This window comes from Schistosoma mansoni, chromosome W (genome assembly GCF_000237925.1).
Source record: "Schistosoma mansoni strain Puerto Rico chromosome W, complete genome".
NCBI classification, from domain to species: Eukaryota; Metazoa; Platyhelminthes; class Trematoda; order Strigeidida; family Schistosomatidae; genus Schistosoma; species Schistosoma mansoni.
In genome coordinates this window covers 31,437,059-31,455,631 of record NC_031502.1, presented here as the reverse complement: position 1 = coordinate 31,455,631, position 18,573 = coordinate 31,437,059, and the positions used below count along the sequence as shown (strand labels likewise).

At 36.1% G+C, this 18,573-nt stretch overlaps 1 protein-coding gene across 2 annotated transcripts; it reads left to right on the top strand.

Moving 5' to 3' along the window:
- Window positions 1-1,296: 1,296 nt before the first annotated feature.
- Smp_058170.1 (hypothetical protein) lies at window positions 1,297-12,802 on the top strand (the record flags this gene model as incomplete). 2 transcript variants are annotated; one of them, XM_018789374.1, is made up of 10 exons in its annotated part: window positions 1,297-1,434; window positions 1,470-1,522; window positions 4,681-4,984; window positions 5,594-5,892; window positions 6,541-6,979; window positions 7,134-7,439; window positions 8,343-8,798; window positions 8,990-9,111; window positions 11,224-11,429; window positions 12,200-12,360. In XM_018789374.1, the coding sequence occupies 10 exons, from the start codon at window positions 1,297-1,299 to the stop codon at window positions 12,358-12,360; spliced, it is 2,484 nt and encodes an 827-aa protein (XP_018654825.1). The 2 variants fall into 2 exon arrangements, with proteins under 2 accessions (XP_018654825.1, XP_018654824.1); XM_018789376.1 differs by lacking the exons at window positions 1,297-1,434; window positions 1,470-1,522 and having other exon boundaries at window positions 4,474-4,984; window positions 12,200-12,802.
- Between the last annotated feature and the right edge of the window lie 5,771 nt (window positions 12,803-18,573).

Sequence of the window (18,573 nt, the reverse complement as noted above, 5' to 3'; positions counted from 1 at the left end):
GAGTTCTACGTTTACGATACCTCATCCGATAGCCGACAAATCACAAGGACACTTTGGCGACACCTGGAAACAGACTCAAAACAACGTGTTCTGGAAGGAGACTGAGGTGTCCAGAACACGTAAATGATTATTGCTTGTAAGATACTAACTAACATTTTGTTAAGTCTCTACTGTTTCTCGAATGATTGTATCAAAGAACAAAAACAAACTATTGTTAATATGTTGAAATATATATTAACTTTGATGTCGGAAAAAACAAAAGCGACTTTTTCTGTTGCTTGCTTATATGTGTATAACTTTATTTTTTCAGAAGAATACACAGAAAAAATTTAGCAGAAATCGTTTTCGCGTTATTGCATGCTTACGAAGCTCATGTATATAAGTGTTTTTCCTTTTTCGCTCGTTCTGCGTCTTAACGCGCGTGCGAGTGCGGTTTGACACGCACTTACATATCTTTCTTCCTTTCCAGCATAGCTGGAGAAGATGAAAAAGAGACGAAGATTACAAAGGACCGAAATTTGGATTGTACCTGTTTTCCGTTACTACATTATGTCACATGACCATTTGTGGTAAAAAAAAGACCACCAGGTGCTGCTGAACTTAGAGAGCAATCAAAAGAGTGTAAAAGGCAAGCTCGTTGGGTTTAAACTTCTGACTGGCAACATCTTAGGGTCATCACTATCCCACTGGCAGGGAAGTGATCTGTAGCGGTAAATAAATTCTAAAAATCAGTAGCTGTGTAAGTACTCTACGTTAGATGCTGACCATTCTAGTTTTAATGGACTTAACTAACTGAAGGCTCTCGGTCACGCATCCACACCCCGTCACAAGTGGGTAGGTCGTGCTTCACATCCCCTATAAACATCAGCTAACTTAGACTGATCACTCCTTGATATATCGATATTTTATCAAATATATTTTCAAATCTCTCCAATTTTGACTCTTGATTTGACTGGGTTGGTATATTTCGACAACAAAGGCATTACAGGTTAAGGTGTTATCAAATTCCGAATACATATGGCTTCTTTAGTAGAAGTTAAAAAAGAAATCAGCTGTCCCCAAGATGTCGCTTTTAGTCCTTTACCTTGATAACCGGATGTATTTAGTACGACGTCTACTAACTGCACGTTCCGTCGATATTTTTCAATTAAAATTTGGTCACTACATTACTTGACATCACTATAACTTATATGTATTCCAAATTTTGGGAGACTTCATTTTAAAATTCTTTGGCATTATTCAGGAGTTTTGTCTGCTTTCGAAGTTTGTTTTCATTGACTTTGCAAATACCTCCTAATGATTTATCGTTTTGTTTGTTTTATTCCTATAATTGACCTTGAAAACCACTGCGTTGCCTATCTGTTTGTTTGTCAGTTGGAGATGGAGTTGACTATCCCGGTTGAACAGATTGGATCGGAACACCAGAAAATTCCGGTAGTGAAAAACAGCTAATATGATTTTTGTTCCAGGCACTATTAGTTGGTATTGAAAAGACTGTGTGTACAATACGATATACTGCAAAGTAAGTAACTGGTTTAAAATTTATTGAAAAAAGTGGTTTTGTACCGTCGTTATTGAAAGCACTAAACATTTAAACAAAGCATACGGGTATTTTTCTAAAGATTAGTTGTCCGAATAAATGATTAGTTTGCTACTCATTTGTAAAGATGCTGCCCGCTTGACTGCTATGCTTCCTTCCACGATCAATTGATCGTGGTTGATTGGTAACTCCATTGGTAGAAATATTACTTAGTATGTTAGTTCGATCAAGGTGGTTGATAAAATTTTTCCAGTACAATGAGTGACCGTTTATAGTCACATATATAACCGTTTACTCTCCTAACCACTGATCTCTATAATCTTGTCAGAATTTTTGTTACTCTGTACAAGCACGAAATTTGCATCACGGCAGGAATTTCATTTTTCTGTTTTGAAAGATGAGGTGACCTAATATCACTAATCTTCATACTTCCCTGTTAAGTTGCATAAACTGTAGCCACCACTTAAGATTACCAGAAAGTCAGCCCGTGCCGACCTGTCTTCATTCATCACTCGATACCTCAGTGAATTGACACCATCTAGTTTTCTCCGTACATATAATAGATGCTTATTAGGATTACAACCAGGGTAGATGACGGCTAAATCTGTGTAACATATGCCTTAACTACACCGTTATGTGTGGTTTATAGGCTTGTCAGTCGATTCGGTGATTTCATAAAGTACCAAAAAAGTATCAAAAAGTACACCAAATCTCATTGCTGCTCATCAAGTGGTTCCACCATGTGAAACAAATACTCTAAAGACACGAAAATACTGTTGGCTTACTTGTCTCACTTTTACGGTCCACATTTCACAGCCACAGGGCATCACAACACCGAGTGCTTCATGTTTTATAATAGGCAGGCAAACATCGTTTGTACGATAAGTGGTGCATCTTTAAAAAAATTTATAACCTTCTTGGTCTCACTAGCCACCAAACTTCCAAGACCAATGAGGCGTTCAAAACTAGTGGTGTGACCAGAGTGCCTAACCATCACACTCTGCTGGAAGCAGTAGACTTATTTAATAGTCGTCTATTTCTCTGGCCAGTTTAATGTCTTGTTCGGCCTAATAGATAGTTTGGACATTCGAATCTTCAGTGTGTCTAGAGTATCTCTACATTAGCTCTTTGTAATAGTTGCTTAGTAAGATTAGAGTTGTTTATAAAATAGTGGAAATATGTAACGGTTAATCCAAAATCTCGGAATGGCCTTTGAACAGTTATCCACTCAGAAAGTTCCCGAAATCTGCTAGTTCTAGCATTTTGATGTACGTTGATCGCATTTATTACTGTTTCCACAGCTGTTCGGATATGATGCTAAGCTTCTTCGGGATAAACCTTTTCTCCATGATCAACTGAGTGCCTTGCCAATTCTTGACCTTTTCAAATTTACATCTGAAAAGATTTCCTGTTGTGATATAATGTCCAGTGACTCTAGTATAGATGGATCTTTTAGCTAAAACATGGTCGTAGTCCAAACATGAAGTATAGAACGAGCGACAGTCTTCTTTTAGGTCTATTGGAAGGCCGCTGATGGAATTATGATAAATATATATACATCCTGTTGGTTCTGAGGTTAGGCAGTGTCTCATTTCAAGTCTGCACTTGTAAGGAACAAACATTTGTAAAAGCATGATTTCAGTAGATGGTCACCGTTATCTGTTCTTTGGGATAGAGCTGACAAAATACGCGCTTAAATGTCCCTCATTTTGACTTAGCCTATGTGCTTTAATTTTATAAGCACCTGATAGGATTGCTACGTTTGAGCGCCTTTCTTTTTGATGAAGGTTGAAGGTCTATCTGTAAAACCCATCTTTTACTTCAGTGAAGTCGGTGTCTTTTTTGAACCATATTCCAAGTTTTTAGTCTTGTTATCATTGACTGATCTCGATTGAGTCAGTAAGAATGTATGTAGGTACAGACAATAATAATAATCACCAAGTAATTGTCATAGAGGTTTCATGTGATCTAAATAGACTTAGTTTCCGATTGTCAAAATCAGTGATTAGGATACTAATCGATGGCTGAACACAATGATATAACTTGACTGATTAGAGACTGCTTACGAAACCGTATTATTGATTTAGGCCTCCAAATAATTAAAAACTAAAGAAGAGATCACCGATGGATAGTTTTTTCGTGTAATAAAATAACGTGCTTGTATACAAAATATAAACATAAACTAAGTATAATAGATTGCCATATGCTACCGGAAGAAGTTAGATTTTAGATCATGGATTCCTCAATCAATTAAAATCTGACCGTGAGGCCAAATCTTTGGATATTTTATCAGGAATCCGTTGACTTAAGTGTCTAAAAGTCTACCCCCAATAATCTGATGATTAGTTAAGGGTCACAGAAAACAAACCCTGGAAAGTCAGATCGGTTTCGGACTTGGGCGTAGACGTGTAGACTAAATATTAGACTTTTGTCATGTTCTGCATCACAGGCATACCTACTAACTCTCAACCGTGGTTATATCTCATGGTCTAAAGTGGGTATTCGATTTTATTGATTGATAACTCTCCTTTAGTGGAATAACTGATTAACGTTGTGGTTATACACGGGGTACTTGACAATCATAAAGTCTGTTGATTAGATTGCTAATCTTCATCAACGAAGGTGGCTTGGGTATTTGTTAGGTATGTCTAACCACCGCCTACATAGAGGGCTGACACAGCTAGGAGCGGCCAATTCGAAACGCGACGTCAGCCCACAACGTCTGATTGTTAAACTAAGTCGTGTAGGTAATTCCAGGCTACCTGGTAGTTCGTACAGCTGTCGTAACCAGTGGTTAAATACTTTTCGTGAAATCGCTCAAAGTCATTCTCAATAACGCAGATGCATTCTCTAAGTAGTTTTATATCCTAAGCACCTAAATTGTATGGTTTTTCACCACGAATCCATATTTTCTCAAACATCTCTTGGTGATCTTTCAGTTACCTCTAATAGTTACTACTCATACTACTATGGCACGTCTGTAGTAATATTGTGTGGCAACATGACCCAGTGTATGTACGCTCCAGTCTCTACGTTGCTTATAACCGAGTTAATCAAATTTGCAGTTAACTATAGGTATTTACTTAATGTGGTTTGGTAAAACCTGTATCTCTACCATGATATTCCTTTATCAACTTTAGTCACTGTACAATTAAAGTCGGTCTTTCCGAGCTTCAATTGGCCCCAAATGCGTTTTCGATCAACGAGAAGCTGGATGTCCAGTCTGGTTCATCTGAAAATGAGGAAATGCCTCATAACTCAAATCATAACTTCTCACCCAGAGATCCTGTTGAGGTCTGGCTAGATTCTGGTTCAACTGCAAAGAAAAAAAGTACAGCAGATGTGGAAACAAGCGGCTCTGTGGAATCTGTGTCTATTGCTCCACCCGGGGCGTGGTGGCCTGGTCGAGTTCTTACCATACAAGGCGGCTTCGCACATGTCGAGGTATATTCATTCACATTCTTGTGATTCTCACATCGTTTTGAAGCTATTATTTGGCATACATTTATTTTAACATTGCTATTACTGGCAAATCTTATTTGGTTATTAGCTAGACAACTTAGCAGCATCCTCTTTATAGAAAGACGAATCTTAGGTCGAATCCTGTTTCCTTCTTAACTAATTATATTCTTAACGGTTATAACGTTGAACTTTGTAATCGTGTCTAACTATCGTCACATCTTGATCAACCATATTCAAGTATAATGTCGCACTTGAGATGTTTTTCAAGTGCGAATTGTGTTTGTAAGCTGCTATATGACTCATGTTTCAGAGGCTATTGATCATGCTTGCTCCTTGTACTTGTCAGGGTGAAATCTCAGCGTATGATCTTTAATAACGACTGCATAATATAGCTGTAGCGGCTACGTTGTCTGGATTAATGTTAAGTATTATTTATCTGAGATGACATCCAGTGGGTGCGTATGTTTATACAGTAGTTTTGCATTTCTTTGTACAATGTTTGTGTCTATATTGTACAGTTGCATGGTATTGCCCAGTATTTTGTAAAAAGTATAGTTAGTTCCTTTAAAAACAATGAATTTTCCCTTCCAGGTTGCTGCCCCATTACAGGAGTACACTGGTGTAGAAGATAAACCAACTGCACATGCCATGCCCCATTTAATTGGACTTGGTTCTGTAGTCTTGCCATATCGCTCAACTCTTGTCAAGGTGACGGAAATCCGAGTTCCATGGAATGGCAAGTTTTCGTGTGATCATACGGAGGATCGATCTCAAACGGGTACTTTGACATCAGGCTTCATTAAGGACAACGTAGTCGAATCAAATAATTTGTTAGTTACAGGAATCCTTCATCGTCACAGTATTTGCATTCCGGCTTATTTGTATCGACTGTGAGTTCAGTGTGTTTTTATGAGCTACCTAGCACTTTAAATGGACATTTTTGTTTTCACATTCAATGTTCATTTTACATAGAATATCACAGTTCTCTGTTTCGTTAAATAGGAAGAATATATTTGTAAAATCTCAACGAATGAATTTTAAGTTTGGTCGCTGAGTTTATGTGAGACACTAAATAGGAAGAATATATTTGTAAAATCTCGGCGAATGAATTTGCGATTTTACAAATATATTCTTCCTATTTAATGTCTCACATCAACTCGGCGCCCAAATACTGTGGAACTATTTGTTCTAATTTAGACGAAAGTTCTTGTATCTCTGTTTCGTTGTTTACTTAAATTATGTTCATTCTATTGGAACTCGTTTAAGTAGAGATAATAAAATTAGTTGTGACTCTTGTATACGAATCGTTTTCGTTTGTGCAACAATGCACAGATGCGATGGAGTAGTGATTAGTTATGCTATATGTAACGCCAGCGCTATCGACTAGAGTAGAATTACGATTAAAAAGGTTAAGCAAATGAGTCCTTACAGTCTTCGTTGATCCTAAACTGAATTCAACAACGTCAATAATAGTAATGTTTGATAGAATTAATGTCAGTAATTTTTGATTACCAACCTAATTTTATTTTTCTGTGTAGAGCAGCCAATCCAGAATCGCATTCAACTTTAGCTAAATTTTGTGGTGCTCCCTGTCTTATCCAGTGTGATTCTGAACCATTTCTCCCTGGGACGTTTGCAAAACTGATACTAGGAGATAAAGAGGGATCAAATGGATCTGGACGACACTCACCGGTTCATGCTGACTATGGATCAATGAGCCCTTCCTTGTGTCTGTCGACATATACATGGCCTTCGCCCTCTCTGATATCACAAGCAGCTATGATGAATGTTCCATATATCGCTGGAACACTGAGTCCAGCAGGGATTACAGACCCAAACATCCTTTTGACAGGTCTACCTGGAGCCAATGGACCTCTTGTACTGCTACATATCTGGTCCGGTTCGTCTGAAGCAATTCGACGCGCAACTTTCTTAGAATTGGGTCACATTCGTTTGTTGGCTGTTAGGTTTCATTTGGTAAGTTTTTTTGTTAATTGTTCCATCAAGATATAAAAATATCTTTAGTGTTAAATTCTTTTGTAGGTTAAAGCGATATCACTGGTGTTTTTATTTGTCTGAATTATTAATAAATGTTGTATACATTGGTCGAGTATGATTGTTGTTTTTTTAGCTAAAGAACTTATCCAAGGGGGAGACTGGTGATCTGGAATTGTCCAATAGTGGTGAATTAGATGTTGAAGATGGAGATGCTCCTGCAATCCATTGTAAACCTATAAGTATACCAGCAACTGTGTCCAGTGACAAACAAGCGTCTGGTGGGATGATTATTGGTTATGAATGTCGTTTTCGGATTTTGCCACATTTGATTGGTCTCGCTATTGGGCATCGTGGTGCAACTATTCAAGAAGCTCGAGGGATACCTGGAGTTCGTGCGGTGGATCTTCTTTTCGATGGAATAGTTCATGTAGAAGCTGAGGTAATTTTTAATAATTAATTTCCGTATCTCAGTTATCGACCGTGCGAACTGCAGCATTTAAAGTAATATGAACTGAAATTATTTTTTTTGAACCAAAAATTTTAGGCAAGTTATAGTTTAATGCTGATCTCAAAAGTTTTGATCCACATGTCAGTTGGTGGACTCATAAATGAGTTATTTTAATAAGCTAACACTAAGACACTAGTGAACCTCTTTTGAGTACAAATGTTTCTGGACACGATAAAATTTTAAGGTTTGTATTAGTTCTTAAGCTCTTACATCAAAATGTTTGTTTATGCGAACACCCATCTAAGTTTATATCAATAGCTTTTCGTCCTCTGTAGGCTTGTAAATAGCTTTTCAAACGGTTCCTCATGCCATTTTCTCCCTCTGCGTATACTCAAATGGAATTATGATACAATTTGCGGAATGAATATTGGTTAAAAATAAGGAGCTTTGGCTCAACCAGTAAGTAGGGCAATTAAACCTGCTATATCCTGAGATTTTCTGGAGTGTGTTAAGAAGATTAGTAACTACTTTATCGTCGTTAGTCTAAACAATAACGTTGACACTTAAATCCAGCCGCAAAGTTATATATATATATATATATATATATATATAGGAAGAAAATGGAAACATCAGCGGAGTATGATATATTCTCTGAGCCATGTTTAAGCGTATTATTAGGCTTTCTTTACTAGCCCTTATTCTGACGAACATCAGACGTGAGAGTTTCGACAAATAATACTCGATCAACAATCTGACAGATACCACTACTACGGTACTAATTTACTCCATCTGTGCGATAATTGTCCGAACGGTCTGAAATGAATTTCCAACAAATCAATTTTTTTCTTCATAAGCTTTATATTTGTCTTATCCTATCACCTTTTTGTTGTTCAGACTATTGAAGCATGTCATGCAGTGAGAAATCTTTTGGATTTCACTGAAGTTGAGATTCCAGTCCAACCACGATTAGCAAGTAGACTAATCGGATCAAAGGGCATGAATATCCGCAAATTAGCAGAAGCTGCAGGTGTTCGGCGAGCTAAGCTGCTTGATCCTTTCGCTAGAAAACGCAGACTAATGGCTCAACGTCAAGGCCATTGTCCAGTACGTGGAGGTTCTGTAACGGATGGCGATGCTCATGAAGATACATCAAACGGTGAAGAAACTGACAACGGGAACGAAAAGCTTTCTGTCAATCTGGATGGTTATTTGGATGATAACAAGAACTCCGGTGGTATTGCCGACTTATCCCCTGCTTTCTCTCTTGTTGGTACACGTTCGTCTGTTGCGAAAATGCGTCTACTACTTGAATTCCAAGCGGATAATTGGAATGAACTAGATGAACTAGAAGTATGTGGTTTGTTGTATCAAGTTAATATTTTCATCCAAAATCAACATCTTGTCCTTTATTTGTCTTTTTGTTTACTACTTTAACAGGGTTTCCGTCATTTTATAAAATCATTTACATATGAATTGCTTAAGTTATTCATCGCAATTGTATATCACCCCATTTTATTGTAATCTTATTTACTCTACTGTAGGAGGCACGAAGATCGTTGTTTAGTCAGTTGCGTCAAACCAATCAACTCAATCACCAATCGGATTCTGTGTCACCTACGCGCATTTCGAATGGCAGACCTAGTAGAGGTGGTGGGAATTTCGGGTTTGTATTTCAAAGGATTTTGTAATTTAAATTTTAAGTTTCTCCTGGTTTGTGACCGAACATATCTTTAACTTCATGAATAATGGCAATTTTTATTTACATACTTTGATTTCAATTAAATATTTACACTCACGACTGTATTTCATCTTTATAGACTGGTTTTCGTTCTGGTTGAGGATACATTGATCATATCTTCACCCTCTGCCAAATGTTAAAACACTGTCATACTTATCGCAGGCCATCAATCGTAATGTTTCTTGATATCAGGGCTGCCTTCGATTCATTGGACAGGACTGTTCTCTGGGATTGTCTATTGACGAAGGGTGTGCCTGAGAAGTTTGTTAACATATTAAAAGCCCTGTATACAAACACCTCAGGCAGAGTGAGGGCATAAAACCACCTTTCTCCCTTGTTCCATTCAAGCAGTGGGGTTAGACAGGGTTGCCCAATCTCACCATTCCTCTTCAACTTTGCCATCGACGACATTCTGAAAACAGCTCTGATGGATGTAAGTAATGGCGGTGTGGATATATTGCCTGGAGAACGACTTCTCGACCTCGAGTATGCGGATGATATTGTCTTACTGTGCGATAATGCCCAAGGCATGCAATCCGCACTTAATCAGTTGGCAATCAGTGTCCGCAGTGCTTTGCACCCTCCAAGTGCAAAGTACTCCTACAAGACTGGCAGGATTCTAATCCTGTACTCATCCTGGATGGTGAGCAGATTGAAGTGGTTGAGAAGTTCGTGTATCTGGGTAGCTACATAAGTGCTGTTGGAGGCGTGAGTGATGAGATCGATACACGTATAATGAAAGCCAGAGCGGCTTATGCCAATCTGGGCCATCTTTGGCACCTTCGTGATGTTAGTCTGGCTGTAAAAGGTCGGATCTACAACGCGTCGGTGAGAGCAGTTTTGCTCTATGCTTGTGAAACCTGGCCTCTCCGAGTTGAGTATGTTAGACGCCTCTCTGTGTTTGATCATAGTTGTCTCCGAAGGATTGCTGACATCCAGTGGCAACACCATGTAAGTAATGCAGAGGTTCGGCATCGTGTGTTCGGGCGCAGAGACGATAATTCAATTGGTGTCACCATCTTGAAACACCGACTTCGTTGGCTTGGACATGTTCTACGAATGTCGTCCCAGAGACTTCCACGTCGTGCATTATTTGCCGACGCTGGGACAGGTTGGAAAATGTGGAGAGGTGGTCATGGTGTAAAACATTGCACTTTCATGGATAATACAATTCATATTTTTTAGGTTTGACAATCCCGTCAGTTGCACTTCTGAATGGTGAATCCCCTTGAAATGCAGTTACTTTTATTGGTTTTTCAATCTATAATATACACTATTCTCAATTTTTATCGTTTAAGAGCTCGCATAAATAAAGTAATTTACACATGCTCGAGTGTACAATTTCTGTTAAATGTAGTCTACTTTATATCAGAATTTTTTTGTTTCACCATGATTTTCAAAATTATCATTTATTTAGAATAAATTACATTTACTAAGTAAAATCAGTAGTCATAATTTCTCGTCGGCAATACTTTTGAACATAGAACCCACGTTTTTTTCGTTTATTTTAAATACGAACCCATAGACTCCTTGTCTGATTTCATAAGTCATAGTTAACACAGTCTCATGTAAAGCATCTTTAGATTAAGGACATATTTATGCTATCACCTGATATAATGTAGTTAGCTCGATCCTGAACTGTGTCAGTAGATGCAGATTACTTCGTTAAGATGTGCGTGGTCAGTGGTCGAAAACATTGGCTTAAATGACTCAGGTACGATCACAGTCGTGCAGATGCATTCATTTATCTTTTCCTATGTTTTGAGCTTCAATATTTTATTCATACTCATTTTTTAAATTTATGCCTTTTCGAACTGTATCAGCTAAACGTAGTCTTTCTCACTATCGTTAATAGCATTGGTGCTTCAACTCTTATGGTATTTAATAGATTAACTTTATCTCGATTTTTTTTATGTGATTTTGCAACTTTGGCTGGTTGACATTTGTCCCAGGCTTTATACAGAGTATGATTGTAAGATTTTTCGTTATATTATATATAGATATTTCTTATTCTTTGAAACTAAATCCGTTTCTCAGGAGGAATCGAACTGTGGGTCGCGGTCGTCGACAACCCGAGAGCTTTGTTCCTGAGCAATCTTTGGATGATAAAGAAGTATCTCATCCACCTAATGCACATGGACAACACCTGCGTGGCAAAAATATCCACCAGTCCGATGTACCTAATAATAATATGAAAAGTCGTCAATCATCAGTCAACGATTCGTATTCTTGTTATTCTAACGGTATATTTAAGTTCACTGATGATGTTCATTATTAAATGCCCATAAGTTTAACTTAAGTTTATACTATATTACGGTTGGATTTCGTACTTGAGATTTACTGTACAAATAGTATACTGAAAATCTTCATTATGTGTATCGATTAAAGTACATGGAAATCCTAGGCATTCGATTTGGCCTTAGTTCTGTTTCTAATAAATGTTTAGAAATATAGAGTAACTCCTCAGGTAATTCCACTGCACGAAATTCCTGTCGAGTTCTATCCGGTGTTGAGAATTGTTGTTTAGATGGTTGCACACAATTTAAGGACTTATGGTTTCTGAGAGTTGTGCAACAAAGCTCCATATCCACATCTGAATCCTACTTGCTAATTAATTCTATGCTTTAGATTTAGAGACGAGTATAATAAATAAGACAAATCGACTCATTGTGTATGATTTTTTTAAAACATATCTCATTTCAAAAAATTGTTGAAGATAGAAACCATAAACAGCGTAAAATAACAAATATTCTGACAATAACAAGCTTTTTATGTAACCGAAAGTTTTCTAAACTGGTTATTATACGCCATGACAAGATATTTTCGTTGCTTCATTGTCTTGTCATGAAATGTATTTTGCCAACACCATAGGTAATTAGATGATAATATTACCCATACAGGGGTGCCAACTTTAATTTTTTTGATATTCTTCATAGTACCCAATAAACCAATTTGGTATTTGATTGTCTTGTGTTCTTAAGTATCACATGTTTATCTTTCATATTTTCTTAAGGTGTAATGTCAATTGGTGATCATGAAAATACACAAGTCAACAATAAAGCCATTAAGAATGATGATTTGGGCGCAAATAATGTAAATGACGACCAAACATCAAAACAGAACAACGGTACCTTTAGACGTAGTCAAAACCGCAATAAGGCGAGAGCAAGTTAATATTCACGGTTTTATGATATTTCACCAAGATCATATGGTGCCCTTTTACATACGTTGCCTTTTGTTCCAAAAGTTAACTATTTTGAGTTAAAGTGTGCTTTCTTAAAGTTATTAGGTTTATCTTTCCCGCAAAATGTTCATAATCTTATGCAGTGTAGATGGTCTTCCTCCTAGTATTCTGCATAAATGCTCTTTCATTTTTAAGACTGTATCTCAATAATGACAGGACATCACGTGTTTGTTTAGATTTTCGCTTAGCCTTTTAAAGTGCATTTACACACGCGCCACCACTGTGTAATTAAACATGACTTTGTTTCTTTCACCAGTCTGTACCTTTTTACATCGCAACCTCAAATTGACTGAAAATTATATTTTAGCTTTTCTTTACCACCATCTATTGATAAATTTTGATCTTTGAAAATAAGATTGTTGGTTTTGCGTATTATTTTTTCTATAAGGAGGTGGGGTAAGTCATTTCTTCAGTCAACAACACGATTGTTAACATTGTAAATCTGTCGCGTTTCTGCTTGAAAAATATAAAACATAAGTGTCCTGATAGGAACATTTAGTTTAAATCAACACGTCCGGGCTTAAGTGTTTCGGAGATTACACATGGGTATATATATTCCACTCACTTTGCTCATTATTTGATATTTCATCGACCTGATTTTTTCTGTAGCTACTTTGACTTACGTCAAATATTCCAAAATACTATGGAAGCATTCGCATCACGGAATAAGTAGTTTTGGTGCATTCAGACTGTTTATGTCCACATGAGACATAATTACAAAGATTCTTTGATTTCACTGATTTCGTAATGGTTGAACTGCTAGAGATGTAAACAACTTCCGGGGTTGTAATCTTGAAATCTTTCGGAGTATTTATTCGTCTCTTGCCCTTCGTTAGGACAGTCCAACTCGTCCGGTTAGCATACTGTGACAGTAATGAGCCATATTACATCATTACAAGCCATTCTAATGAGTATAACATTTCGAGTCAAAAGTGTTTCGTGCATATTTAAGGTCTGGGTATGTATATGTGATGGTTTCACTTTGAAGATTCACTAGACTTTATATCAGTTTGTGGACACGCGGTTCTTCCGTGATCTGTAGTTATAAAATAATGCCCTTGCACTTATCTTATGAATTTGTGGATGTAGTAGGACCAAATCCTGTTTGTAATTATCTGAAATCTCAGGGGAAAGGGTCTCCATAAGAACATCTCATGTTTGTAGGTTGGATACTATTTGAGGCATTCGAACATAGATAACCAAGTTTCAGAGTCGACAGTGAGCTATTCAGTTCAAGTCCGACGTTTAAGGCAGATTTATTTCATGTATGTTTAGTCATATGCTGCGACGCGATCACTGGTCCAAGTAACTGAACCTTGCGTGCACTATTGCAGTGCTAGATAAAGCCTGAATACTCCAGCAGTTACGTGGTTCCGAAATACAAAGTGAATTATCCTTGTTGTAAGACGCGCATCAGAAAGATGCCCTGAGCAATGTTTTATGTTGGTTGCTTCCAACTGCTTAAAATCAGGTAGTGCACAGAATGTCAAATTATTTAGGATGTTAGTCATATTGCAACGTGGTCGATGGAATTCGATCAACATTGAACACTGAGGCTATCTTAGTAATAGTACACTGTTAAAGTACTTTGCTACATAAATAAACTTTGGTAAATGAATGTAGGGGTAGACCGCCTGCCTATCACTTATAGAGGATTTCCATTTAACACAGCAAAAAAGATATTTATCCCATTAAACGGACCTCATACTTTAAGGGCGGAAGGGGAACTAGCTAATTCTAATAACATGTGTAATTTTATGTTTTCAGAAAAATGTTTGATACAAAATATTGCGTAATATAATGGGAGACTAACTTTCTAGAACGGCTTTGACAAAATAAATTTCAAGTATGAAGTAAACAATCAGTATAGAGTTGTGGAGATTGTTGAGTTTAAATTGATATCGTGAATAAATCAAGATGAAATTTCTGGAGTTCTAGTAAGAAGCCGTGGCCAGTGGAGTTCAGCAGTGTCTGTTGTGTAGCAGTTACTTACTGAAGACAATAGTCGACGGTCGCGCGATATTGTAGATTGATTGAAGTTAGGTGTTAACACTGTTGGATACCGGCTCAGTGGTCTAAAGGTTAAGTGTTCGCGCGCAAGACCGAAAATTCTAGGTTCGAATCCCGCGTACGGTATCGTAGATGCGCGCTTCTGAGCCCCATACTAGGATGAAGCGACCGTCCAGTGCTCCCAGGTTTTCCATGGTAGTCTAACATTGATCCATTCGTGATGTCAGTTTGAACTAATATCAAGTAGACATTGAGTTTATACTTGAAGGGATACTTGTGTCTTGTGTAAGAATATTTGTTTGCTGGCTTTACAGAAATGGTTATGAAACTAATAGCGTACATACTTGATCAGGAATATTATCATACGGACGGTCTCAAATTGAATTAACGAAATTACCAACGTATTGAAGAACTAGACAACTGAGTTCAATACAGATCTAAGAATGTTTCAACATCCTAACACCATGGATAGACCCAACTAATCGTGTATTTATGAATATTTATTCTTAGCAGGTTCCATGGACTCTTTACGAAGCTATAATATGATATATATGTAATGCAACCCAAATGAGCTGCCGTTTGCTCAAAATACGTTTTTTCTATGCTTTATATTCAACTTTATAAAATCAACTGGAGTATTTTATTTCTAGTATAAACAAATTACAGAAATAATCCAACTACAAGCAATAAGTGGGTTTTGATTGTGATGTTCCGATTTGTCCAGTGACAGCGACTCCCATCAAAAATTCCTGCAAAAAAGAAAGGCAGCGAAGTGTGTACACTAAAACACTAAACGTTATATAATCATTAAGGGCAATTAGTTCTGTATCTACTATAACACAAGAAAGGTATAGTATTGCGTCCCTATTATCTGGGAAATTCGAAGTAAAGTACGGTAAAAATATTTCTATGCGAAACTGTAGTGAATAGTTTAGTCACTTTAAAGTTTGCAAAAAATATATACTGACTGGGATGACTAGTTGTTGTCATGTCATAAATTTGGGGAAGATGTGCACTTTCCTACACATCCCAATCAGTAACTACATGTACGAGTGTGATTTTTTATTTTCATCAATCTTAGCTTTTCCTTCCTACTAAATATTTTTCTGCCTAGCGATGTGAGTTGCTGTAAACGACTCACTGAATTACGTTATCTAAGATGTTTTGCACTTCTCGGGAATATCTAATACGATTCAGATATGGATATCAAATGAAATACTAAATAGAAATCTATATGGAAAGATTTGTTTTTTATTAGACTGAAACAAACAAGAAACTAGACTTATATTCTAATGCATTAATAGTCAGTGTCTGTGACAGCGGAAGGGAAATATTCCCCTTGAGGCCACAGATTCCCCAAATAAATGCTATCAATCACATTAAAAGCTTTGTATTTGCAGTTTATCGCGAAAACCTGTTGGGTTAAGTGTGTAAAAATTATTAGGCTTTGGTTACCGTTCAGCACTAATAAACTGTTACTGATTATTAATTCAAAGTAATATCTTGTTTGTACGTAACGGATTAAATTATTAATGTAATTAGTTACATTCAAAAAGAAGAACTTATTTAGATCTAATAGCTTATTATCAACTAATTTATTACTGCTAGAGTTTAATGTTGATATAATCCGTTGTGTGGCTTCCTCATTACTACATACACACCTTGCTAACTAATGTCAGACAACATTAAAAGAAAAAAGGATGCATATCCATGAACTTGTAGCGCGTCTATATTTCAATGTTCGATTTATGGGAGATTTTTTCGCCCACTTAGTGGACGAGTGGTGTATAAAGAAGGTGTTTGAGATGCGCTACCGTAGCGTGTCCATAGAAGACATTTGTAGATAGCTATAGACTAAATGAACAGATAAATGCTAATTAAACTATACCAACCAATTCACAAAACTAATGATATTGAGTCAAAACAAAGCGATAGCTGTACAGTATAGCATTAGATATTTTCAATGATTGAGTAAAAACAATCCATTAGAGTTATGTGAGTTTATTAATTTAATTAGGAATTTCGATTTATTTGAATAAGATTTACCGAAAAGTTTCTACATTATTGTGCAGCAGTTTCATAGAAAGCACCACGTGAAGAAAAATATCAGGTGACTAAATGTTTAAAATTTGTAAGATTAGTGGTGGATGTATCTATGCCATAGTTATTCATAAAATTTATTTATGCCTGAGGTATTGACTTTGTAGGCAGTTTCTAAGCTCCCAGAAATCTGTGTCTCAATAGCACAGAGTGAGTACATACACTGGAGACTTTATTTTCAATGTTGATTTAATTTGAAAATCGCAGCTATTTTTATGGTAACTGATGATCTTAAAGATCTAGGAGCTTTTGGCAGTTGTTCAGGTGACTGACTGATTAGGTTAAAAATGAACAAAAATGTATAGACATTTTTTGTGCTAATTCCCAAAGCAATAATAACTTGGGGGTCAATTTTGTATTATTGAACAGTTTGGAACAATAATAGATATATCCCAATAATTCTTAGTATAATATTCAATTTCAAAGATAAAACAAACTATAAATATTACACAGTGCTTAATTTTTATATAAAGTTAAAAAAAACGTTAATTAAATGCGTTAAAATTATGAATTCAGTATAATATTATCAACACAAAAACAAACGTAAGAGGATCGAAACAGTAGTCTAGTAAACTTGTTTTAGAATACAACTTTTCTCTACGACTATGTAACACTTCAAATTGAATTAGGAAGAAAGAATTCGTTAATATGTATATACAAAGTTGACCCCATGAAATTAACTAACCTTTAATACTTGACTAGATTGAATAGTACTCATTCCAGTTCCACGAATATTTGTGATAAACTTATTTATTAAATATGATAGTTTAGAATTATGGCAAATAGATGATTCATTGATATTTTGTTTACAATATACATCAGTAGAATATAATAAATTAATTAATTCTAATGTACCAGCTAATGGTACTATAATTCTTTGTCGTTCATTTGTATAATCTTTAAGATAAGCTAAACTTCCTGTAAACCCCACGTCAAAAAAAGAAACAATTAAAAGGAATAACATTCATTCAAAGGAATGCAAAATGTTTACACTACACAAAATATACAGTTTATAAAGATTATAAATTGAAAATGGTAAAAAAAGTAGTTTTATGAACAACATGTTTGTGAAATTATCTTTATATAAATAAGCTTATTAAAAGTACAGTATAACTAAACCACACATTGACCTAACATCATATGAAAACCTTGTAAAAAAACAAATAAACATCCATATCCATTGTTTAGAACATTTGAAATAAGTAGGTGTGACGTATAAATACATCAATGACTTCTTGGTATTGATGACTGTTGTAATTTTGAATTCCAAATACAATACATTCGTTCGGGCTCATCTAATAATTCTTGATTAAATTGCGTTATTCCTGGGACCACTAGTCTATACTACAATTCAAATACTTCTGATTATCATAGTAGGACATTTTTTCAATCAGACACGTTTTATTATACAAGATCGAAATAGTGATGTCAGAGATACAGAGCATATAAAGAAATAAAGACCTGACTATCGACTGCATTATGGATAATATCAGTACGTAAAATATAAAAAAACTATTTTACGATAAGTTGAGGGGTGCTCATCTACTTTTATGGATATGAACCAAAGGTAAAAAACGTGCAAAGAAATATGAGGTGAAGTAACGTTTGATTGTAATGTGTGTCAGCGAGGGGACTCAAAATTAGACATTATTTTATTTTACGGGTTTATACATCTTTCAAGTCATTAACCACCAAGAAAAGTGACCATATATTTAGGCGTTTAAAAACAATTGATCAATTTACTGCCATATAATATCGCGGAATTTTTACAGAATAGTTAAATAGATTCATTTAAATTCAAACACACATATACTGTTAAACTCAGACCAATATGCCACAGGGTCCCCGAGTAAACGCATGTAAGACAAGCTTTTCGAAGTGACAGATGGAGGGTGAATTTGTAGTACATCACTAGAGTTTTGAATACGGGTCTCGGTTAGACAACAAACATCGATATTAAGACTTTCTAAAGACATAGCCAGCCCTATTTGCTGTCCGATCTGCATTACTGTGCGAACGTTGAAGGAAACCAA